The sequence below is a fragment of the Mustela erminea genome, chromosome 14 (assembly GCF_009829155.1).
Source record: "Mustela erminea isolate mMusErm1 chromosome 14, mMusErm1.Pri, whole genome shotgun sequence".
Taxonomy (NCBI): Eukaryota; Metazoa; Chordata; class Mammalia; order Carnivora; family Mustelidae; genus Mustela; species Mustela erminea.
Genome location: NC_045627.1, coordinates 37,030,381 through 37,054,730, shown reverse-complemented (window position 1 = coordinate 37,054,730; position 24,350 = coordinate 37,030,381). Strand labels below are relative to the sequence as shown.

The 24,350-nt window shown below is 53.2% G+C and overlaps 2 protein-coding genes across 10 annotated transcripts in view; one reads left to right on the top strand and one right to left on the bottom strand.

Moving 5' to 3' along the window:
* Nucleotides 1–3,766, bottom strand: part of SGPL1 (sphingosine-1-phosphate lyase 1) — a 67,939-nt gene extending 64,173 nt beyond the window's left edge. The window contains exon 1 of the mRNA XM_032312042.1: nucleotides 3,591–3,766. The gene's annotated coding sequence lies outside the window, so the exon portion shown is untranslated. The remainder of the gene's footprint in view (nucleotides 1–3,590) is intronic.
* A 67-nt stretch (nucleotides 3,767–3,833) lies between these two features.
* Nucleotides 3,834–18,443, top strand: TBATA (thymus, brain and testes associated). Of its 9 annotated transcripts, none has more exons than XM_032313735.1 (14): nucleotides 3,855–3,944; nucleotides 4,479–4,522; nucleotides 6,416–6,569; nucleotides 6,901–7,080; nucleotides 7,871–8,097; nucleotides 9,989–10,144; nucleotides 11,037–11,116; nucleotides 12,649–12,822; nucleotides 13,924–13,984; nucleotides 14,217–14,630; nucleotides 14,979–15,060; nucleotides 15,847–15,991; nucleotides 17,095–17,147; nucleotides 18,109–18,443. In XM_032313735.1, the coding sequence occupies exons 3-14, from the start codon at nucleotides 6,520–6,522 to the stop codon at nucleotides 18,323–18,325; spliced, it is 1,839 nt and encodes a 612-aa protein (XP_032169626.1). In that variant the 5' UTR covers nucleotides 3,855–3,944; nucleotides 4,479–4,522; nucleotides 6,416–6,519; the 3' UTR covers nucleotides 18,326–18,443. The 9 variants fall into 9 exon arrangements, with proteins under 9 accessions (XP_032169628.1, XP_032169627.1, XP_032169626.1 ...); XM_032313734.1 differs by having other exon boundaries at nucleotides 3,856–3,944; nucleotides 4,475–4,522; XM_032313736.1 differs by lacking the exon at nucleotides 4,479–4,522 and having other exon boundaries at nucleotides 3,854–3,944.
* The last annotated feature ends 5,907 nt before the right edge of the window (nucleotides 18,444–24,350 follow it).

Here is a 24,350-nt window from a genome sequence, read left to right as displayed (position 1 = left end):
CTCTTCTGTGATGCCTGCTCTTCCAGTTGGGTGACCTTTCTGAAGGCTGGCTTAGACCAGTCTCTGCCTGTCATGTCAGTTCCAGAGCTGTGAGTTCTGCTCAGCTGACAGGTAACCCAGTAACTCTGATCATTCCAGGGGAGCCACGTGTGGTCTTTAGTCATGCCTTTTCTTTCCTTCCCTTGTCTCTAAAAGACCACCAGAAGGCTAGTCACACCGAGTTTGGGACAATAGAGGCACCAGCAATCCCATGGTGGGTGAACCCCCAGAGCCTGGCACACTCTCCACTTTCAGAACAGCCATCAAAGCACCAGTGGTACTGGCCACAATCCAGAACTCCGTGTCCAAAGCAGAAAAGAAATAGCAGGTGAGCCAAGAGGCATGTGATCACAGGACTTTCTCCTGCCCTGATGGGGGACAGCACTAGGATAACACGCAGCTATTCATGAAATGTTTGCATGATTTGGGTAAACAATAGTAATAATAAAAGAAAAATGCCATGCCTCAAAGCCTTTGCTATGGGCCAGGCACTGTTCTGGGGTGATTATATACGCATTATCTTCCTTAAGCATCAAACAGCCCCATAGGGGCAGAATTATTATCCTTGCTTTACAGAAGAGGAAACAGAGGCCCAGAAATTGTCAAAACTTATCTGAGATCAAGTACGTAGGGAATGGCAGGCCCAAGGGTCTCCAGAGCCTGTGCTTTTGGCCTTCATTCTGTTGACCTTTTGTGGGGATCAATGAAAGCCCACCAAAGCAGAATGGGTCAAAATGGGCTCTCCTGTGTGAACTCCAAAAGTAGGTGAGTAAGCCCTCAGCAGACTGGCCATTGAGCAGGAGAGGGGATCTCAAACTGAGTTCATAGCATATGCAAAGTCAAAGAAAAATAATGAACAAGAAAAAATGTCTTCTGACTCGTGTTACAAAGGGATAACGACTCTAATATACATATATTCATGTAAGAAGGACAACAAACAAATAGAAAAAGTGGGTAAGAGATATGAACGGAAATAGCAAGAAATATACACAGGTAGCTCTTAAGCATAGGAAAAAAGATGCTCAATCTGACTGAAGAAATGCAAATTAAACTGGCATTGATCCCCTAAAAACTGGAAAGCCACGTGGGATGCAGCTATGATGGCCTCAAACGTAGACTATATTTGAAAAGAAGGAAGCAGAAAGTCAATGAGCTAAGTATCCCTATCAAGAAATTATAAAAAGAACACAAAGTAGACCCCCAAGAAAGTAGAAGAAATTAAATAAAGAGGACCGAAAACCTAAACATTGGTTCTTTGAGGGGAAAAAACTGATTTAAAAAAAAAAGAAGAAGAAGAAGAAGAATCTTTGGCAGGATTTATCAAGGAGTTGAGAGAGAGAGAGAGAGAGATCAAATCCAGTCCAGTGTCTGGAATGAAACAACGGGTATCACTATAGTTCCTGGAAACAATACAAAGATATGACCTCTGCGATACAATTGAAAATGTTGATGTTCTGGAGAAATTCCTCAAAATACCCAATGATGCCAATACCAAAAGGCAGTGATGTTAAAATTTTCTGAGGAAGATTTTACAGAAGCCATGATAAAAAAAAAAAAAAAAGTTCTAATGAGCAATGAGAAACACACTGGAGGTAAGTAATGGAAAAGAAAATAGAAAGTTTTGGCAAGGGGCGCCTGGGTGGCTCAGTGGGTTAAGCCGCTGCCTTCGGCTCAGGTCATGATCTCAGGGTCCTGGGATCGAGCCCCGCATCGAGCCCCGCGTCCGGCTCTCTGCTCAGCGGGGAGCCTGCTTCCTCCTCTCTCTCTCTGCCTACTTGTGATCTCTCTCTGTCAAATAAATAAATAAAATCTTAAAAAAAAAAAAAAGAAAGTTTTGGCAAAGTAATAGAAGCTATAATGAACCAAATGGAAATTTTAGAAATAATTGTAATACCTGTAACTCAGGATTTCTCTGATCATTAATCTCCTCAACTCTAGGATTATGAGATAACAGGTCTAAAAGGATTAGCACAGTGCCTGGGCACATAGAAAGTGCTCCATAAAATGTAATGTTTCTCCTCTCATAACTGAGATGTCCGAGCAGGAGGACCAAGCTTCAGAGCATTTCCAGGCAGACAGACCCTCCTGCCTTGGATGCTCCATAAAGATCATGACAGGAGGGTTTGCTTAGCAATTATGTTATCAACCTTACAAACCAGTGTTGAAGGCATTCCCTAAGGTACTCCCTTCACCCCCACAGCTCAATCTACATGCAGACCCTGCTGTAGGGTTCTGAAGAATACAATGAAAGTGTAAGAGGTACAATCAGAAAGGGAAGGTGGGCTTTAGTTTCAGCTGCCTCAGGTCATCTGGTGGGAAACCCCCCAAAGTGGGTTGGAAGCAACAGGGAGGGACTGGGCAGGAAAGAAGCTTTCTCTTCTTTCAAACACAGTACTGTTTATTGTAATAGTAGCTACAACCCCAGAAACGTGGAAGAAGGATCTTGCAGAATGGGTTCAAAGGGGTCTCCTTATTCCCCCAGAGACAGGCCCGGGAAAAGCTACACTTACTTGAAGACCATGCTGACCTGTATGGATGGAGGAGCACTGGGGGCCAGGCCAAGATCAGGCACCGCCCACAGTGGGTCATAACCATTGTTGGAATCCCCACCCTCTGCTGGGACTAGCAGAACTCCTGAAGGAGTTGGGTTTGTCTCTAGCTTTCCTTCTTCCTTTCCTTCCTTCCTAGCCGAGGATACAGCATCAAGCACGTTCCCTTAGTTCATAGAACCAGCATGCACCCCTCACAGTGCCTGATCTTATCGTACCCTGCGGACAAAAGGTGTCCCAAGTTGAGCCTCCAAGCAATCAAGTGAATTACCCAAGGGAGTTCTCGGACTAAGGACTCATCCCACCTACATACGTATGTATAGTAAAAAATCCTACCTCCATCCTGACACCAATACTAATAAGCATTGTTATTACCATTTTTGAGCATCTCCTGTGCACCAGGTAAAAGACTAGGTAGCTGAATTCCCTGAGCTCATTCGTCCTTCAGAAGGACACCAGGGGTAGAGGAGACTGCCCCGTCAGACAGGCTCAGAGAAGGCAATAACGGTAGGAGATCATACTGAGTGTTTGGCATTGTTCTGAACACTTCAATGTGCATGAAGTCATTCTGTCTTCCCAAAAATCCCATGAGCATGTTCATTTCTGAGATGTGATAACTGAAGTTCAGAGACATCAGGTAATCTGTCCGAGGTCACACAGCTCACAAGTAGCAGAACTGGTGTTCAACCAAGCCTTCTTACCACTGTTCCATGTTTCTGGCAACACGGGTGATTTCGAAACCCAAGGTGCCACATCTAGGAAGTGTTCGAATCAGATTGAAACCCCTGCCCAGCTAAAAACCAGAGTCTTCCCACCCCATTATCCTGCCCAGAGGAGGGCTAGAGGGAGGCTCTAGGTCACTCGGGCAGCCTCCTTCTCTCCAGCTAAGAGGCAGCTGTCTTGCCAATGAACCCCCAGAAACAGGATGTGTGGGAAGCAGAGCTATCTAGAGTGACATCAGGCCTGGCTGGGCTGACAAAGCTGGGACCAACCTCCACCAACCTTCTTTGCCAGTTTTTCTGTCTGCCGCTTGCTGGCTGAAACCAGCCCCTGACTCTCATTGTCTTCCTCGGCCCCCACTGAAAATGCCGAGTCCCAGGTGGAGAGGGAACTTGGAGGGAACCTGGAGGGTTCAGAGGAGCTGGGGGGGTGGTGGCAAGGAGAGGGGTGCTGGGGAGTGGTTCTGGAGTTGTGGGGCAGGGGTAGCCTAGCAACCAGTGCCTTACGTGGTCACAAAGCCGACAGGCTTGCCCACAGAACCAGCGAGCCTGCCTGCCTATTGATGTGTCTTCTCGCTCCTTTCTGCTCAGGCAGCGGGGACTTCTCATACACAGACCGTAGCAGGCACTCGCCTCGGTGAGTCCACCACGGATGTCTCCCGGGGAGGAAATGGACACTAGAGCCAGACAGAGGGGCCAGGGGAGGGCCTCCAGAGGCCGAGATGCAGAAAGGGAAGGTCTAGGATGGGTGTGAGTGTTTGGACTCCTTGTGTCCAGCTGGTTGGGGGCCAGGCAGAGAGGGGAGTGAGGACGGGAGCAGACACAGCAGGGCCCGGCCTGTCTCACTCTGGAAAAGACAGGCCTGCCTGAGTCCCTGTTGACCGCTACCGCAGCTGTGGGTCATGACCCATTTGTGGCTTATAAAATCAATGTAATTGGTCACAGCTAACATTTGCAAAATGAAAACAAGAAGTAGGATGAAAATAGTGCTGTGCATGCTATGTGGCAAGGGTAAGGATTGCTCTAGAATGTTCTTGCTTCAGTTTCACATACACAGATGTGTGTGCACGTGTGTGTGTGAATCAGGATCTAGGAAGGAGTTTCTTAGTATGATCACAGTCAAAAGCATTTGAAAGTCTTTGTTCTAACGAGTACTTTTTCCTGTAGGCAGATGGGTTTGGGCTTCCAAATGGCCTGTCCTCAAGCCTGCAGCATGTGAGTGCTCTAGACCCAGCCCCCGTCACCAAGGATGTCCAAAGCTTCCTTCCAAGGAAGTTCTGCCGACTGTTTTGCTCTTTAGAGAAGAGACCAAGAGACTTAAAGGCAGGACGCCTGAAAGTCTCCCCTTCCCCGAACTCAAGAAGTGCTTGAGAGGCTGGCCCTGAGGATCTCTGGGGTCCTTTGCAGATTTTGTGACTGAGAGTTCATTTTCAGAATGCACTGGCTTCCTGTCCCAACCCCATCACTACCCTGCACTTTGGAGAGATATAGACAGATAGATCTAGAGATCTACATACTGTATGTGTGTGTACCTGTATGTGTAAATGCACATGTGTATGTGCATGTGTACTCACGTGTATTTTTATGTGTACCTGTATATGTGTGCTATATATGTGCCTGTATATTGTGTATATATATGTGTATATGTACATGTGTGTGTACATGTGTATAGGTATGTGTATATAAGTATACATATATACAAGTATATATGTGTGAACATGTGTGTGTGCTGTGTGTATATGTATATGTGCATGTGTCTATGTATGTTTGTATGTGTATATGCGTGTATGTGTACATGCATGTATATATGCATATACTGTATTGTGTGTGCATGTGCACACATATATGCATGTGCATGTGTGTTCATGTGTATTTGTATGTGACCTGTATATATGTGTTGTGTGTACATGTACCTGTATGTGTGCATATGTATATGTATGTGTATGCACATGTATATGTACGTGTATGTGTGTGGTATATTGTATGTGTAGATGTATGTGTGTATGTTTGTGTGTATATGTAATCACGTGTGCATGTGTATGTATACATGTATGTACATGTGCACATACTATATAAACGTGTACGTGTGTGCGCTTTTGTACATGTATATGTGTGAGTGTTCATGTGTATTTATATGTGTACATGTATATCTGTGTGTGTACTATATGTGTATATGTACGTGTCTGTGTATATGTATGTGTGTGTATATATTATGCATATATGCATATATATAGCTATATTCAGGTCCATAGATTTAGACCAATCACAATTCTTTTTTTTTTAACATTTTATCTATTTATTTAGCAGAGAGAGGCACAGCGAAAGAGGAAACACAAGCAGGGGGAGTGGGAGAGGGAGAGCAGGCTCCCCGCTGAGCAGAGAGCCCGATGCAGGCCTCCATCCCAGGACCCTGAGATCATGACCTGAGCCAAAGGCAGATGCTTCACCCACTGAGCCACCCAGGTGCCCCCAGTCATAATTCTTGACTTCAACACCTATCATCTTACATCCATGTCACCAAATTAGTTTATTTCATTTTATAATGAGCACCGGCAAAGGCGCCTCTCAAACCAAGAACTAGAACACCATCACGAACAATCTAACCCGCCCCCCCACCCCATCCCCCCCCTTACTTTCCTCAGAAATAGCCACTAGCTGAATTTTGTGTGTACTGTTTTCTTGCCCCCCCCACCTTATCTTATCACATTTATGATACTTTTGCTTGCCTTTGAACTCTACCTCTAAGAAGGAATCTCAGGCTCTGGGGCTTCTGGGACTCGCTTTCCTTGACCTCACATTGTATTTGTAAGATTCACCCATGTTGTTCTGCGTAGCTGTGGTTCATTGTCATTGCAATATGATGCTCAATTGCCCACATGCAGCACAGCTCATTTTCTCGTTCCTGCCACCATCGGACATTTGGGATGTCGCCAGGTGTTGGCTAACTTGCACGATGTTAGTCTGAATATTTTTACATACAGCCCCCGTGGTACCACCGCAAGGGCCTCCCTGGGTATATGTCAGGGAGAGGAACGGTTGAGTGCTCTATGCCAGTTCAACATGCCAATGTTCAATTTTACAAGATATTGCCAATTTTTCTCCCCCAAGTGTCTGTTCCGGTTTACACTCCCACCACCAGTGTATGAGAGTTCCTGCCATCCATCTCCAGCACTAGTATTAGGTGCACTGGCCTTTATTCTGTCAGAAAGGCTATGATGGCTACCGAAGTGAAGACCCAGTTGGCTGAACATCCACTGATGGCGTAAGACCCCGCATGTGCCCCCTGCTGCTGACCAAGGGGGTGGTGGAGGCAGGGTGGGGTGGGAGACAAAGGTGGCCAGGGGGAACCCAGCAGACTGAGGGGCCTCACCTTCCGCTGCCCTCAGCCAGGTCCCCGTGGGTTCCTGAGCCTGAGTTTAGCGCAGGTCACACACCGGGTCCCTCCCTGGAGGGAGAGGACATGGTGACTGGGGGCCGAAGCACCTAGTACTAGAATTCCTGGGGTTTCTGAGGGATGACTTCCTCCATCACTTGGGGTAGGGGACCACCAGGTAACTGCAAATTTCAGAGAAGGTTTGCTTTATTTCTTTAAGTCCCAGATCCCTTAGAGGCCAATCGAGGACGGCACAGAAAACTCAGGGGCCTGGTCAGCGAAATTCTCAGAGGGCCCCGGGGCAGAGCACCTTGCTTAGCATATCCAGAGTCCGTCTCTTCTCCAGAGGGCCTCCCTTCAGCCGGGGCCAGCGGGAGAAGGGAGTGCAGACAGCGCGCAGGCAGGTGGCCCCCCCAGGCCCCAGGCGGAGAGCACCCCACCTTTGGATCCTTGTTGGACTGACCTCGAGCTCCTCCTCCAGAGGCAGGGCCTGGCATCCTCAGCGGAGGGCAGGGGCGCAGGGCGGAGGTCAGACAACCTGAGAAGCTTGTCTCCAGCAAAGCAGAGCAAGAGCTTGACGCTTCCCTGCAGCGTTGCGACTCTGAAGGCTACCGCATCAGCTCTGCGTCTCCTGGGAGGGGCCCCCCGGGAAAAGGAGATGCTGGCGCCATCTGACCTCGGCGCTCCAGCTTTGGCCTCTGGATGCCTGGGCCAAGATTGTCTGGGGGGCACGGGGTGGGGGTGGGCTGCCTGTAGCTGGCTTCTCCTGGACTGCCAACAGTCAGCGTGGGGACAGGCCCTTGCTGTGTCTGTGTATATAAGGTCCCTTTGCTTCTACCCAGGTATTTGGTTGAGTAGGTGGGTCTGAGGCTTCTTCCCTGTGGCTTGAGAGAGGGTTTGTGGGAGAAAACTGAGGTCTTGAGAGATTCCATCTGAATTCTCTCAAATAGATTCAAGCTCCCTGTGAAGGCATCTTAGGAAGACAGGAAGCTCCCTGGGACTGGATTGTACCAGTTGGGAGTGGACCCCGGGAGAGGCCCAGCTTTGGGTGCCAGGGGGGTGGGAGAGAGATCCTGGAAACCCGCTTCAGCGTGTCTCAGTAATAGACTCCAGATAAGACCCGAGCTCCAAGCTGGGTGGGCACTGCTGCCCGGAGGCTCCATTAGCTTCTCCTTGATGTTCTCCTTCAGTCCAAGGGCTGAGCCTAAAAAGTCAGGACACAGGCCGAGGAGCCATGGGGACGGCGGGCCGCAGAAAGAACTGATGATCCCAGGGATTGTGGATTTCCAGCTGATCCAAACGGCACTGAGGACCCCCAGGCCCCAAACCCCTGGGACCTACCGCTTTGGCCGCCTCAGCCACCACTCCTTCTTCTCCCGACACCATCCGCACCCACAACGTGTGACCCACATCCAAGGTAGACCTGGGGTGGGTAGGGGCCCGGCTGGAGGTGGTGGGGTCGTCTTAAAAATGGGAAAGGGAGGTGTCAGCCCCCATTTCCAAGCTGAGACCCGGAAAGGGTGGGGATTTGGTCAGGGTCAGAGAGGTCCTTGGCCACTTGCAAGCACTTGGTCAAGCAAAGACTTGACCCTGGGGACAGGCTCCAAGGCCAAGTGTCTAGCCCTAGAACATGTCCCTCATTACCAATCCTCCTCCCATTTTAGGATTCAGGGAAAGGGATAAATGTTCTGCCCCAGAACCGTACTCTGTTCTGGAATTCAAGCCAATTAATCCACTTAGCCATCTATTGAGTGTGAACTACAGGTCAGGTACATTTTAGGTGCTGGGGATATGACAGTGAATAAGACAGTCCCTGACCCCACAGAGCTGACTCTGGTGAGAAAGGATAGGAAACAGATAAGGTGTCAGCATATAGAAAGCGCCAAGGCTCATGAGGGGAGGAAACCTCATCAATAGCATGGCCTTTGGGCAAAGAACTAAAGGGATATTGTGGATATTGGGGGAAAAAATGTCCCAGGCAGTGGGAACACCGAGTGCAAAGGCCCTGAGGCACACATCCTGGCTCAGTTGGAGGGTCAGTAAGGAATCTGGTGTGGCTGAAGCAGAATAAGGAAGGGTAAAAAGGAGATGGGCCAGAGAGGTGATGGGGGTCCAGAGCACGTGGGCCTTGGAGGTCACCCACTTACCATTGAGCCATCTCGCTGAGGCAATGGGAGCCATGGGAAGGGGCGAAGGCAAAGAAGTGACAGGAGTGACATGTTGGCCACTATCTGGAAGGTGGCATGGACCAAGGAGGTAGCAGTGGAAGACTGAGCGGCCCTGCTCTAGAGACCTACAGAGGTGAAGCGAACAGGATTTGCGGACTGGTTTGAAATGAGTGGGAAAGGCAAAGAGCAGTCCAGGATGACTCCCTGGTGCTGGGCCTGATGGCTAGAAAACCAGAGTCACGTGGACTGAGGCAAAAAGAGTCCGAAGCGAGGGCCCAAGCTGGGTGGAAGGGGGGTTGGGAATTTGGTGAGGACCTGGGAGGTGCAAGACTGCACAGGACTTTCAGGCTTGGGGGTGGAAGGGCAGAGTAGGCGGCTGGGCCCAGAGTTCAGGCGAGAGACCCCGATGTGGCCATTCTAGGAGGGACGCCATTGGTGAGAAGGAAGGAGCAGAGGAGGTGAGGAGTGGCCTGCGAGTTAGGAGGGACCAGCAGAATGAGGGGACCCCTGGACAAAAAGTAGAGTGTTTCTGGAAGGACAGAGTGAGCCACCATGCTCGGTCCTACCAGGCTGGTCCTTGAAGCTTTGCGGTGGGCGATAATACATGGCCAGACTGTAAGACAGCAGGGTCCTCGTAAGCGGCTCGCCATATCCCCCAGGCTGCCCAGCACAGGCTGACAGATGGCAAGGAGTTTTCTCCAGAGGGGTCTGGCTAACTCTTACCACTCCCTGTGATTTGAGCCCAGGCCCCTCTGGTCACAGACTGTGGCTTAGCGCGCCACCCTCCCCGTGCCTTCCTCTTTAAGCTGTCTGCCTCTGTGTGTTCACACCTGCAGTGCCTTGCTCTGTCCTAGAACATCAGAAGGACCCCAGTACTAGGGTTCCAGAAAGCCTGGGTTCCTAGCTCACCTCCACCTGACTCGCTAGGTGAGCCTGAGCACAGCCTGTCACTGTCTATTCTAATGTCCCTGTGGGTAGGGCCTCCATGGCTGCGGGATCTCCCGGTTCCAGCGATCTATGGGCTTTTGTGGTTACTGGAAGAAGCGGGTTCAGTGCTCTCCCTGCCCACCGCCTCCCAGTCTCCAGGGCTTCCTAGGGTCCACCCAGGCTCTCCTTCTCACGGCCTCTCACCCTTCACAGATCTCACCGGGAAGCCTGTCTGTGTCGTCAGAGACGAGTTCTCTCTAGCCCCCGTGCCTCAAGTCACACTTTTATCCCGCTGCCTGATGGGGATGCCCGGCATCTCTGTCCCCGTTGGAGACCCACAGTCCAATCGGGAGCCTCAGCTTTCCTCGGGTGTGTACGTGGGCAGCAACCCCTCTCCAGGTGCCTGGGAAGGAAAGAGCTCTTAGGTTGCTGGGGTCCCGTGGGGTACCCTAGATTTTTCCACATTTCCTCAGGCAGCAGCATCTGCATTCTTCCCCACCCCCTCCCCAGGTCCTCAGAAATGTGGCCCCTACTCAGATTTGAGGTATTTGAGGAGTAATAACCATCAGAGGAGAGGCAGAGGTGGGCCACAGTCACGTGACTGACAGCCAGAGACAGGGATGATACTGGAAATGTTGAGTGGCTTGTATGCTCCGTCACCGGGCCGTCGGAGCAGACAGCCAGAGATGGAGGGGCAGCTCTCAGGCGGCCATGGCCCTGCCCAGGCCCTTGCCCTTCCCTGCGGGGCCAAGGGGAAGCTCACTGGTGGGTGTGGGGAGAGGCCCCAGGGAGGAACCAGGACAGCGGTGCAGAGCAGAGAGGGTTCCGAGGCTCTCTGTCGCCAGCCTGCTCCCAGACCAGCTTCGCCAGGAACAGGTGGATGTCTGAGTGACTGGTACAGCACAGCCACTGGGTCTCCAGCCTGGCCTCAGTGTCCAAAGGAGGCAAAGCTGGATTAACCCGCACACTTCCTAGCACAGGGAGCCAAGCATCTCCAGCATCCCCCAGTGAAGCCACAGGCTAGGGTATCAACATCAGCCGCCCGCCAAGTAGTGACTGCACCAAGGTTGCGGGGGGGGGGGGATTCCTCCTCCCTCCCTCAAGGTCACTGCCTCCCCCCAGGTCACTGCCTCCCCCTTTCCCTGTAAGACATGAGGCTGGGAAGGCTGGGGAGGTGGCCAGGCGCTTCCCCCCGAGTGCTGGGTACCACAGGGAGGGCGGGGAGGAGGACCCCACATATCAGCTGGCAGTGTCTTCCCAGAGACCTGGAAGAAGGAGTTGAAGGACCTGGCTTCCCGGGTGGCCGTCTTCACTAAGGAGAATGAGCTGAAGAGCAAAGAGGTGGGTGTGGATCAAAGGCGCTGCCGGGAAGAGATCCAAGGGTCCATCTCTTTGTAACAAAATCCCTCCCAAGGGGGTTCCCACCTCATGGACAGTAAAGCCCGTGTCCACAAGAGGTGGGGGGCTGTTGGCCCAGGGAGGAGGGGGCTACAGAACACCGGCCTGAACAGGGAGGGTCATGGCAAGGGCTCGGAGGAGAAGAGAAGGTGGCTGCGTGGAGAAATCCAGGAAGGGTTCGTAACAGAAGGGGGATGTGAAGAAGTGGACAGGGGAGGCGTCCCTAGGGGAGGCCTGCAGCACAAGACCACAGAAGCTGGGAAAGGCAGGACATCCTTAGAGACCGGGCTGACATGCAGGGATACGTGGGCAGCCATGGCAGGGGGAAGGGGGGAAGTGTGAGAAGGGGCCGACTTTGAATGTGGACAAAAAGAGGAGCTTGTTCTTAATTTCTGAACTTACTGTAGTGTCAGATCTCATTAAGGAGGGGAGATTCACTGAAGGATTTCAAATAGGATGGGGTGACCTCATGGGTGCCATTTGCTGGTAATTCAGTAAAGACAATTGGAGGCAGCTTGGAGGTAGCTGGAAAGGGACTGAGGGCAGGTGTGGCCCTTGAGACGGACTCTGGCTCCGCCCTTGTCTGGGGCAACAGAGCTCTCACAATTGCTTTGCGGCTAACTCAGTGCAATACTCACAGCAACTCAGTTAAGCAATCCGGGTCTCACTGTTCTTATCTTGAGAATGGGGAAAAGTATAGGGGTGCCCGGGTGGCTCAGTCAGCTGAACATCCAACTCTTGATCTCAGAGTCCTGGGATCGAGCACCACACTGGAGTTCTGTGCTCAGCACGGAGTCTGCTTCTCTCCCTCTTCCTCTGCCCCTCCCCTGCTCACACACAGGAGCTCTCTTGATCTCTCTAAAATAAATAAACAAGTAAATAAACAAATAAAATAGGATGTATGCCCCAGTCTACTGGGTTGCAAGGGTAGGAGGTCTCAGGCCTCGTACCCACAGGCCTGGCTCAGGAGGGTTTCCCAGGGCAAAGAAAAGATGCCAAGCTCTGGGGGACAAACTTGGGAGCAGTTGACCTGGGAGTTAAGGTAGGCGATGGGGACCATGGCCCAGGATACTGCTGTCAAATCTGTGATGGGCTTGGGGGAGGGGAGGGGAGGAGGGTCTCCCTAGGAGGAAGTACGAGGACTTCAGAGGATCGCCAGGGGCTCCAGCATTCAAGTTCCAGGAGGAAGAACTTGGGCTGTAGAGGGGCCCCTGGCTGGGGAGAGGAGTCTAGAACAGGGTGGGCTGGCCTGGTCATCCTCCTAGTTTCCTGCAATGTGGTGATGCTGGGATTTCAGGAGGGGAGGGAATGCCCTAGAGGTATGACTGGGCCCCTTCTGCCTTCTTCCTTGAGCCACGCCCCCCACCCCCGCCCTGCTCGCTCTCTCTCTCTCTCTCTCTCTATCTCTATCTCTCTTGATCTCTCTCGATCTCTCTCTCACTGCCTGGAGTCTCTGGCCACTTTGCCCCCAGCAGAAGGAGGAACCTCAGCGGGAGCAGGGGGCAAAGTACTCGGCCGAAACTGGGAGGCTCATCCCCACTTCCACCCGAGCCGTTGGTCGCCGCCACTCCCGCCAGAGCCCCCGGATTTATCCTTCTGGCAAAGATGGAGGAGTTCAGACCATTGTCCTGCGGGATCAGGAGCTGCTGGTGAGGCCCTGGGAACGAACGCTGGGAGCTACGGCCCGATGGAGGTCTGGTCTGAGGGCTGAGAACACGGGGGGTTGCTGTTCCCAGGCTCCCAGCAATCCCAACTAGGAGCTTAAAAACTTCAAAGTGTGCTTTAAAGTGTGGCCTCTCGGGGCGCCTGGGTGGCTCCGTCAGTTAAGCGTCCAGCTCTTGATTTTGGCTCAGGTCATGATCCCAGGGTCGTGGCATGGACCCCCACTTTGGGCTCCATAATGGGGTGGAGCCTGCTTGGAATTCTCTCTTTTCCTCTCCCTCTGCCCCTTCCCCCACCTCTCCCTCCTTAAAAAAGAAAAAAGAAAAAAGGCAGCGTGGCCTCTCCTGGGGACACATGTACCTGAGACCGTCAGCCTCAGGAACTCCGGACCTGGGAGTCCAGCCCCCGGATCCAACCCCCTGTTGAATCCAGGTTTCTGTGGGAGGCTCTCCCTCTCTTTGAAGGCCTTCCCGGCTCAGGGATTTAGTTCCATGATCCACCCAAGCCAGGAGCATGAACGGCTTGTCAAGAAGGGCTGTTCCGGCTGTGGCGCTGGAGGAGTTCAGGAAGGGATCTGCTGTGGCTGAACGGCTGGAGAGAAAGGTCCTGCCTAGTGTTGTTCCCAAAGCATGCCCTGCTATGCCTCGGGCTGCAGCCAGCCAGGCCAGTCCCAGCACGGTCTTCCCACACTTGGAGGGGTTTGGTCTCTGATACAGTGATGCACAGACTCACCCCCCACCGCTGCCCGCCGCCTGCACAAGTTTCCCAGTCAAGGCCTGCGATGAGTCCTTGCCCCTTGCCGGTGGCTTAAAGCTATCTCTCAGTCCCTTTCCAAAAGCATCCATGTTCTCCAGAAAAGGTTACACACAGAGCCAGTCTCTCAACACCCTCCCCGTGACCAGTGCTTCCAAGCCTGCAGTCCTTTGGAGAACTGCACGGGTCTGCTGAAATGGATAGCGCAGGCAGGGCCCAGAATCCCCATTCCACAGACGGCGAGTCTAAGACCCTGCCTGGTGACATTCTGTGACCCAGGCCCCCAGAGAGGGAGTGGCGTAACCCAGACTAGAACAGCACTTTCTCCACCATAGGGCGGCCTCACCTTGCCTGGAATTAGGTTCTCGGGTCCTGTGGGGAGGGGGCCCAGGGCAGGTAAGTTGGACGCGGAGAACGGAGAAGGGCCCAGGGGCAGACCCAGGGTGGGAGTCACTGCAACAGGTGGGTATCTGGGACGAGGGGGTGCCCTAGGTGGCAGAGGCCTGGGAAGATTCTCAGCCCGGTTCCCACTCTGCTGAGGATGAGGCAGACTTGCTGGGGACCGACAGGCCCTTCCAGGTCCTGGGAAGACCAACTGCCAAGCACTGAGGGGACCCCACTTTCCTAGGACTCCAAGGGTTCCACCTGCTACCGCGAGCCCCAACTCCAGCCGGCCGTAGCCACAGCCGCCATCAGCAGCTCGGCCTAGGGAGCCCCCGTAGCCCGTTCGACACAGAGCTGACTCTCCCCCGGATGACACTTGCCTGGAGATCACAGGGGGAAGAGGGTCGGAAAGTGGCAGTGACGCCCGAGGCTGAGGAAGCAGCTGAGGAAGCAGCTGGGTGTGAAGTGCGCACGCCACTGGGGGAGACGGAATCCCAGGCCCGGCAGTCTGCGGAACCAGCCAGCCCTGAGCCGCAGCCCGCCCACTCCGATCACCCCACCTCTATGCTAGCGTCTCCAGACCCTGGGAGCTCCAGGGAGGGGAGGCCTGTGGGGTTCCTTAAATCCCCAAGCCCAGGACCCAGGGATCCGAGACTCGGTGCGTCTCTGAGCAGCCGCGTGGCCCGCTCACACTCTGCCTTCCCAGTGAGGGACTCTGGGGTACCATCAGCCCACATGGGGTTCAGGGAGGAGGCGTCCACACATGGGGTTCAGAAGCGTGGTTCTGCCGCACTCTCCCGGCTGGGTCCTCAAGACTCTTCCTCCGGGACTGGTGGGACAGAAAGTGCTCTGTAAAGTGCGAAGTCACGGGGCAGGGACCTTGGTGGGGACCAGTGGAGCCAAGCATGTGGTTCTGGGAGCCCACGTTGTAGGGGCGGGGCCTGTGCTGCTGGCTGGGACGTGCCTACCAGACCCGCTGACCTGGGGCCTATCCTCCTGCCCGCAGATCCTGGAGCTCCTTTGTCAGATCCTGCAGACAGACTCCTTGAGCGCTATCCAGTTCTGGCTTCTGTACGCTCCTCCGAAGGGTGAGGACAGGGCCGGTGCCTGGGGCTTTCTCGGACTGGAGGTTGTTGAGGGCCTTGTTCTCTGGATATCACTCGGCTCCCACCCAGAGCCATCCCCCTGGGCTGCTGCTCCGTTTTGGAGCCCCAAACTAGCCTTTTCCAACAGGATGGTGCCCCTGCTCCCTGCTCCTGCTCCCTCAGCAGGATTTCCACACCCCTGCTTCTCAGAGGGGGCTTCAGGCTGACCACCACCTTGGACAACTTGCAGGGAGAAGTCCAGAGCTGTCTTCAGCAGACACCCACTGCTGTGGGAAACATGCACACACAGGCACAGCATATGCACAGGGACACAAGAGCGGACGCACATGCACACACTGGGATGGTGGATGGAAGGTGTAATCAAGTGGGGGGTTGAGGAGTGCTGATGGGAGCTGGAGGGAGTGGGGGAGGGGGGCGGGGGAGGGAAGGAGTCAGGTCCCCAGGGGGCTTTCCAGAGAGAGCCCGGAGGCATGGCGGCTGGGCCAGAGAGAGCCAAGGACAAGGTACAGGCATGTGATCTTGTGGTGAGAAAAAGGTGGGGAACGGTTGGGTGTTCTGCACACACATGGGCCAAGACAGAGAAGGCCCCCCCCACCCCCACCCCGCCAAAAGGGGACCTGGACGCAGAATGTCAGATGGTTAGAGAGAGCTGTCCTGGATCAGGGTTGGGCAGAAGAGCTGGAGGCCCTGCTTCCAGCCTGTCCCTTATGGGGACAGGACAGCGTGGGTCTTGCCACTGAAGACCGTGCCCCCCGGCTATGCTTGCAGAGAAAGACCTGGCCCTGGGGCTCCTGCAGACAGCGGTAGCTCAGCTCCTTCCACAGCCCCTAGACTCTCTCCCGGTGGAAAAACTTCTCCATCAGCTCCACGAAGTCCAAGAACCTTCTCAAGAGAGGCAACAACCACCCTACAGGTGGGCTCCACTCCCCTCACCTGCCCCTCTGCTCCCAGAGCTGCTCCCTCACATTCATCCACCTGTCCTCCCAGGGGAGGCTGGGGTGGTCTGAAAAAGGAATCCGGGCGCTGGCCACAGCCTGGGCTCACTGAGCCTGTGCTGGAGGAGGAGAAGGCCCAGCCCCTTCCCTGGAGATCCCCAGGTCAGCCCCTGCTATAGCCCAGGCTTCCGTGGCTGGCTCTGGGGGATGCCCTAGGGGCGCCCTGTGTCAGCTGTAGCAAGACAAGGGCCAGAGGAGCCACATGGAGCCCTCCTGCTCTCAGTCTTTGGGAAGACAAGTAGAGATGGAAAGCTAACAGGCAAGTAGAAGTCCTTTACCAGGGATGTTACATGCTTCCCATGGCCGGAGGACACAGGGAAAGGGGTGAGTAGGGAAGTCCTCAGAAAGCAGGTGTGTAGGGCCAGGTGCCAGTGACAGATCTGGCAGTAATACATGCCCACTACGCTGCCTGACCCTGGCAGATGTCTCACGTATCTGCAGCCCACACAACCATCTGTGGAGGCAGCGGTACACCCCCATTTTACAAATTGGAAAACTCGGGCTAAGCCACCGCTACATGGAGGCCCAAAGTCACCCGAGGGGTCCACCCTGGAGCTGGGATTCAGCCTGGGACTAGTCTCACTTCCCAGCCCAGCAGCACACAGATTTGCAGGAGACCTTGTGGAAAATGCAGATTCTGGAACATTCTAACACAGCACGTTGGGGATGAACCAGGGGCTGTGTCATTTTGACAGTCTCCCGGAGTTTTTCCAGTAGAGCTCGGGGAACGCTGCTGGGATTGGTAGAACTGGGAGGAGCCGATGAGAGAGGGTGGGAACTGTCAGAAAGGGAAGGCAGGAATGGGCTCACTCTAGGGAATGCTGAGATTGAGGGTGGTTGCAGCTTGGGGGCTGGGGCTTGTGCTCATTTAGGTTTGAGGGCCTGGGTTCTCGCTCTGACCCTGCACTGGGCTCTCAGGTGTCTCCCTGGAGCACTTCCCTCCCCGCCCCACCCGCCCTGCCACTGTGCCCCAGTGGGCTCTGGCCTCACCTTTCCAGCCTTGGCTTTGTGTCCTTTATAGCCAATCCCCGAAGAAGACAAAGACACCGCCCCTACCCAAAGGCGACAAACCAGGTAAGATCCCAGGCAGCAGGTCATCCTGGGGACTCCCCGAAGCCCACCCTGGCTGTATGCCCAGGGGGATTCAAGGACCCTGGAGATAAGGCCCTGTCCCAGGAAGCTGCCCGTTCTGTCCATTCATCTCTCTACTCATTCAAGAGACTTCTTAGCAGCTATGAGCTAGGCTCTGGGGAAGAGTCCAGATGGGCTTCTGTGGCCATGGGGCTTATGAGGAGGAGGGCAGCCAACATAAACATCTGAGGGGGCCAGGTGCCAAAAGGGAAAAAAAAGATAAAGTGAGGGACAGTAGGGAGGACTGGCAGGGTGGGGAGAGGGCTCCTTAAGCCAAACAAAAGGTAGGATCCAGCCCGATGTGGGTCTAGGGAGAGCCCAGAAGTAGGGCTCTCACGTGCCTGGTGTATGGGTGAAATTACACACAGGCCAGGGTGCCTGGGGCCTTGTGGGTCAGGACAGAAGTAAGAAATGAGATAGGGTAGGTGGGTGGAACCGGTGGTCCCATGCAGAGGGCGTGGGGGTGCCCTGGAGCCTTATGAGCAGGGCCTGGGGGGACCCGTGGCGGTCCAGTAAAGAATGGACTGTCGGGGGCGGGGGGAGAGACCAGGGAAGAGGCTGCAGCATCATCCTGGTGCCTTTGGCAAGGGCAGAGAAGAGGACAGCTACCCACCATGTATAGTATTCTCCCCCACTAAACTGTAAGGGATCCTAAGGGGGCTGGCTCTCTGGCCCTCTAGGTATTTTTTGTCTGGATGGAGAAAGGGAGGGGGAGGTAAAGCTCTGAGAAGGAGGTTGGCTCCTTCCAGGTCACCAGCAGAGTCCAGAGCAGAAGCTAGCCTTGACCCACATCTTCCTGGGGTCTTGTGGGGAGAGCAGGTCCACCCAGGTCTCCCGAGCAGCTCCCAGCTAGGGGCCAGGCCCCTCCCTGTCCTCTCCTGACGGATGTCTTCCCTTCTCCCAGAGTATATCGGAAGAGCACAAGTTCTTCGGATGCATTCAAGCCAGATCGCAGAAGAGAAAGCCTCACAGCCAAAGGCAGAATGCTGAGTCCGGGTCCCTTTGCCCGCCTTGCTCAGGAGCTGCCCCCTGGTTTGAGGCTGTTCTCAGCCCCACCGTCTCAACAGCAATACCGACTTGCCTATCACACGGAGCCCATTAAAAGGCTGCCTTCCCTTTAGGAGGACAATTCCACTCTCCTCTCTGTAGTGGGTCTGTGCTTGGGGGCTGGGTGATTCCAGGAGCTGGGATGAGCTGTGGAACGGTCCCATTCCTTTGGAGAAAGTCTAAGCGGTAGAATACAGCACTTAGTGTGTAAGTGGTGTTCTGTGTTCCTAACGCGTTCTATGTTCCTAAGAGTTGAAGGGCAGCCTAAGGAAGAAGTTCTGTCCCTTCCACGCCAAGACACACAGGGTTCCAGGGAGGCTAGAGCAGAGGTCAGGAACCCACGGTCCTCTGGAAAGTAACCATCCATACCAACACTTTAGTTCCTTGCAGTACCATATTCGATTCTCCCAAAAGTTCTGTGCAGCAGACTATGAGTAGCATCACTCCCATTTTACAGATGAATACATTGAGGCTCAAACAGTGAATAACTTGTCCAAAGCCACACAGTAACTGGCAGAGCCAGGCCCGAAATCCAGCATGTCTGGCTGGGGAACCCCCTCTCTCCCCCACCGTGCTCTCCTGCCTTCCAAACAGCTACCGTGCCAAAGGTGGCTGCATAATGGTGGTTGGCAAGATCAAGGAGGAAAGAGACCTTCCATAAATGGGACCCAGCTGGGGTTTTGCTATCCTTTACCATCTAGAGAAGGTGGCCTTTGATGCTCTGGGAAGTCCAGAGATGGCTGCAGATTCTGTGGAAAGCCGGGATGGGGAGACATGGGAAGAAGCATTGGGGTTCCACAGTGTCCTGGTCACCTGTGGCTCTGAGTTCCTACTTCCACTGAATCAGGTCCGTGGACTGTGGCTCCCTCCTGTGCTGGCAACACAGGTCCAGCTCATAGCAGCTCAGATGGATTTGGTCCCTCCGGGTTTTCTCAAAGACCCCATTTGCACAAAATCTGTGTGCACAACCAGCTTCAGCCCAGATCAGGGGCTGGATGGGGATTCACTATGAATCCAGCCAACAGGATCTTGTCAATATTAAACCGCCGTGTATTTTTCAAGTTCCCCCTCCCACTGAGGATGCAGCATCTAACAGCCACATGCCTTGTCATCTTGCTGGCTGTCCTCCCCTGTACGCACTCCCCTGTACTGCCCCCAGTTAGCCCCCAGTTTGCCCCACGAAAGCCCACGTACATTGTGTTCTTCTTTCTCATTTTTTTTATTGTGGTAAAATCCACGTAACATAAAATTTACTATTTTGACCATGCTTCAAGCATACAGTTCATACATTGTTGTGCAAACATCGCCACCATCTGTCCACAGAACTCTCTGCATCTTGCAAAACTTCAACTTCGTGCCCATTAAATGCGAACAGCATTCCCCCTCCTCCACCGCACAGCCCCCATCAACACCTTTCTACTCCCTGTCCCTATGAACAGGACTGCTCCAGGCACCCCATATCAGTGGAGCCACAAAATATTTGTCCTTTTGAGACTGGCTCTGTTCATGGAGTAGGATGTCCTCAAGTCTCATCCATGTTGTAGGAATTTCCTCTCACATTTAATATTTTTTTTCAGACCCACCAGCCCCTCAAGGCCCATTCCTAGAGTCTCCAGCTCCACGTTGGCCTATCCAGCCCCATCAAGGGGCTGACCTAGAAGTCTGTTCATGGAATGGTCCTTGAGCTCTGCCCCCCACCCCACCCCTACCCGCTGCAGTGGTGGCTAGAACAGTCTCTCCCTCCTCCATAAGGAATGATTTTTAAGAATCCACACACTAAAAAGTCCTGGAAGATATCTGCTTCTAGAATAAACCATACTTGTTGGCACAAACAAAAAAACTTGGCTCTTCTGGTCATCTTTCCAAGTCCCCTTTAATTGCTCAGGAAGTATGGCTGACCCATTAACATTTACAGCAACGGGTTCTTGTCAGTTTCTTATTCCAAAGGCTGCGGAGCCAGTCCTGCAGATTGATTGATTTCACTTTTGCAACTCCCTGCAAACTCCTTGTGTCACTTCCCGGCCTTTGTACCCATTGTCAGTGCACTTAAAGACAGGGTATTCTGGGCCTGGCTTCTTACTCATATATTTTGAGGGGAGATGGCACACAGATCTTTCTTCACAGCCCTGTGGTCTATCGGGAGGAAGAAAGGCAAAGGGACTCAGCTGAAGCTTGCACACATAAGGACAGTATGGCAAAGAGCCCTGTGATACACACCCATGGGACAGTGCCATTGTGCAGACATGTGGACGGTCGAGCTGGGCCTGCACAGATGACCTGACCTCGTTCAGCACTCGCGATAACCTGTAAGGCAGGTGTCCTCACCCACATCTTACAGGTGGGAAATCCGAGGCTTAGAGGAAAAGTAACATGTTGAAGTTCACATGGCCAGTAAACAGTGGATCGAATCCAGGGCTGTTGGGCTTCTCAGTCAGTGCTCCCTTGCCACCTTACCAGCCACTCTCCCCACCCCTAGTCTGCTTGTCTCTCATTTCCAGCCACTCACCCCCCTCCCCGCCTCCTGCTTCCTCTTCCCCTATCTCTCAGATCAGAGAGCTTGTCAGGGTTTCCTCTCACTCACTCTCTGACTCTCTTAAAAACCCCTCATCAGGCCCCCATCCTCTTCCTAGGTTTTAAGGGAATTATTGCTAAATCCCAGGGAGATAGCCAGCTGGGGGCACTTGAAGGTTCCAGACCTGTACACGGGTCAAAGTTGTCATTGGCCTTCTCGGAAATGTGAGTGGCGAAATGTGAGTGGCGTCCAGCCTGCCTTCCTCGTCACCTGCCCCAGGCCACCTGTGCCCTCAGATCCTACGTGGGTTGGAGACCAGACTGGTTCCCGGGCTGTGGCCCCTAAAGGCCGTGCAGTCTCTATGCTTTGCTTGGCAGCGCCCCCTGGTGGCAGTGGCTGAACACCCATTTGGCCATCATGGCCACCTCTAGGTCACTCTTAAGTTTCTCCTGGCTCCAGACCTTGAAATTTCTCCCTACCTTCTGCCTGTTTGCCTGAAGCATGAGGACAGATTATTCCTTTCCAATCTTCTCCCAGATGGCTCTGGGTCCTTCTTGGGATCCAGTCTTCTTAGGCACTGTGGTAGCCATTGTTTGGGGTTGTCCAGATGTCCCCCATCCTCCGTCCAGGGTGGGCCTGAACCTAGCTCCATCCGAATCACAGCACCCCATCCCTGGGCACAGTGACTGGTTCTGGGGTAGGATAAACATGTGACCCAAGCTGAGCCAATCACAGACTCGGACCTGGCCGATCCTTGGACTTGGCCAATCCTTGGTCTTGAGGTGGAGGGAGAGGAATATTGGCCTTTACAAGATGCCATCATTGGTCATCATCATTCCAAGGGGACAAAGCATCAGTCACACCTGCAGCCCCTGACTGTCCCCCATGCCTCCCTATTATATGTGTCCCTAAAATTACTTCTTACAGTTGATTTGTATGCATTTTTAACATAACACTTAGCATCTTACCCATTGTCAAGAGTCCAGTTCCCTGCTCATACATGCACACTGTGCAAACTTCACCACATCCACCCACAGAACGCTCACGTCAGACACGAAGATGGCAGAGTTGGGCTAGAATCTGTGTCTTCTACCTCCCAAACCAATGTTCTGTCCCCTACATCTTCCTGGCCATTTAGCAAGACAATCAGCTGAGATGATGCCAGAAGATCCCTCGAATGTGCTAGGCCCCTTGGGAGCATCATTAGGAATGCCAGATTCTTGCCAAGTAGACAGCAAAGTCAAAAATTTCTGGTAGGGTTGTCCATTTGGATGCTTAAGACTTTTTGAAACGTTTTGAGAGTAAATGGTATAAACCAAAATTTAGAATATTTGGGCTATCATCCTATTACACCATGGAAAAGACTAAAACCTGAACAACCTTTCTGGAGCAACTTATCCCAGTTGGCTTAATTGGGAAATGTACGTCAAGGGCCCTCAGAATGTGGTTTCGGTACTTTTTTCATTCAGATGCACTTCTGGAAACCAGGAGTTTCCTAAGAAAAACCAGGTAAGCCAAAAGAGATTTACCTTCCATCATTTTTTATGATACCAAAATTTAGAAACAATGTCAATTTACAGTACTAGAGGATATGGTTAAATAAGTGATTATCTAGCCATATGATGGGGTAGGAGGTATCATTGAGAATGAAGACACACCTCGACATATTTCAGGTTGGAAAGATCTCCTCCTCCTCCTCCTCCTCCTCCTCCTCCTTCTTCTCCTTCTCCTTCTTTCTTCTTTTTAAAGATTCTATTTATTTATTTGAGAGACAGAGAGACAAGCCAGGGAGAAGCAGACTCTCCGCTGAGCGGGGAGCCCGATGCGGGACTCGATCCGAAGACCCTGAGATCACGACCTAAGTTGAAGGCAGACACTTAACCACCTGAGCCACCAGGGGCCCCAAGATGACCTTATTCTTTTGTTGCAGGGCCAGAGGGGGAAGGAAACAAGTTTCCGGTGGCATGCATGGTAACGCACAGGTGTGTGTGTGTGCAAGTGTGTACATCCGAGCACAGATCTGCATATGTCTAGAAGGATAACTAAATGGTTAACAGAGGCTACTGCTAAGTAGAAAAATAGATTTTCTTTTCTCATGGGGTTTTTAGATTCGTTTTCAATAACAAGCTTGTAATTTCTTGTGTAAATTTTTTTAAAGAAAAAGACTTGAGGTGTAGGCCCTGGGATTTCCAGTAGACAGTAGGAGCTGGGTCCCTGCCTCCCCCTTCTCTTCCCCATACCCTCAAACCCGGGCACACCTCTGCCTTTCCCCAAGCCCTCTGGCACCTGAAGTGAGGGAGGGAGCAGATACTTCTCAGAACATCCCTTGGGAGTCTCGATCAGATACTGCAGAATGCCCACCACCTGCGTGTCTCCGGTCCAGGGGCTTAGCCAAGTCCTTTCACCCCCTGGCCTGCAAGGGACAAGATCCAGACACTCTGGGACCAGACCCATGCCTGGGTTCCTGTCCCAGCTCTGAATGCCTTCCTGGGGGCAGGTCCCTTTACTTCTCAGTCCACCAGTGTCCACACACAGAAAGTGGGCAAACATACAATGAAATTATTTCATGAAAGCACTTTGCAAACTGGCAAACTGCCAGCGTCAGACCCATGGACAGTATTAATACATGAGGTAGAAAGCAGCATCCCAGACCCCTGATCCAGGGCCCTACCCTGCATTCAGTTCCATGTGGCTCTGTGGCCCTCTGTCCTGCTGGCATGGCATTCCAGGGCAGACATCCTTGAACTGTCCCAACTCCCATAGTCTACAGATTTCTGGAGCTCCTGCAGACTGAATCTTGGACCCCCTGCGCTATCCCTCGTGTTAACCCAGATGCAGAATTTGGCTCCTACATAAATTGCAATGAGGAGTCCAATCGTGATGTGCACAGGGGATCTCTGCGTTTTACATTCTTATGGTGGCATTCCTACCATGGTCTCCCCATGGCCATCTCTCCATCAGCTCTGTAGGAGACCTTAGAGACTATCCTTGCTCCGGAACAGAAGCTCCCAGCCTTTGGCAATTTTAGTACTGGGGGACACTGGCCTTGCATCCATGATTCCCTAAGTGGCATTACCAAGACCTGTCCCTAAGAGGCCCCTCCCTCTGTCTTATTCTCAGAGACAGACAGAGCAATCCCCCCGGTTCCTTTTCCCTAGGATTTGCTGCTGGGCCGGGATCTCGATACCCCCAAAGTGTGGCCCATCAGAATCCTTACAGAGCTGAGAGCCTCTGTTACTGACCTGTACCCCCTTCCACGTTCTCTCGCCCCACAGTGTGACCTCGTCCCAGGCCTCCCCTGCTCCCCCTCCCCTGCCCCTTCTGGGTGGGCACAGCCACCTCTGCTCAGTCAGAGGCCTCCCTGGGCCACCCCCAGAGCCCCTGGACATCCACAGCCCCGGATCAGGGCACCCTGCTAGAGTCATTCCTGTCTGCAGCTGTCCTGGGCCCTCGGGAGGGACTGCAGAGAAGTGGGCTCTGGTGAGCCAGGCCGTGTCCCTGCTGCAGGCGGGCACAGCAAAGTGACAGAGGCTGAACCTGTTGAAGGGCCACCTCTCCGGAGCTAAGCCCCTCCTCTTGCATCACCC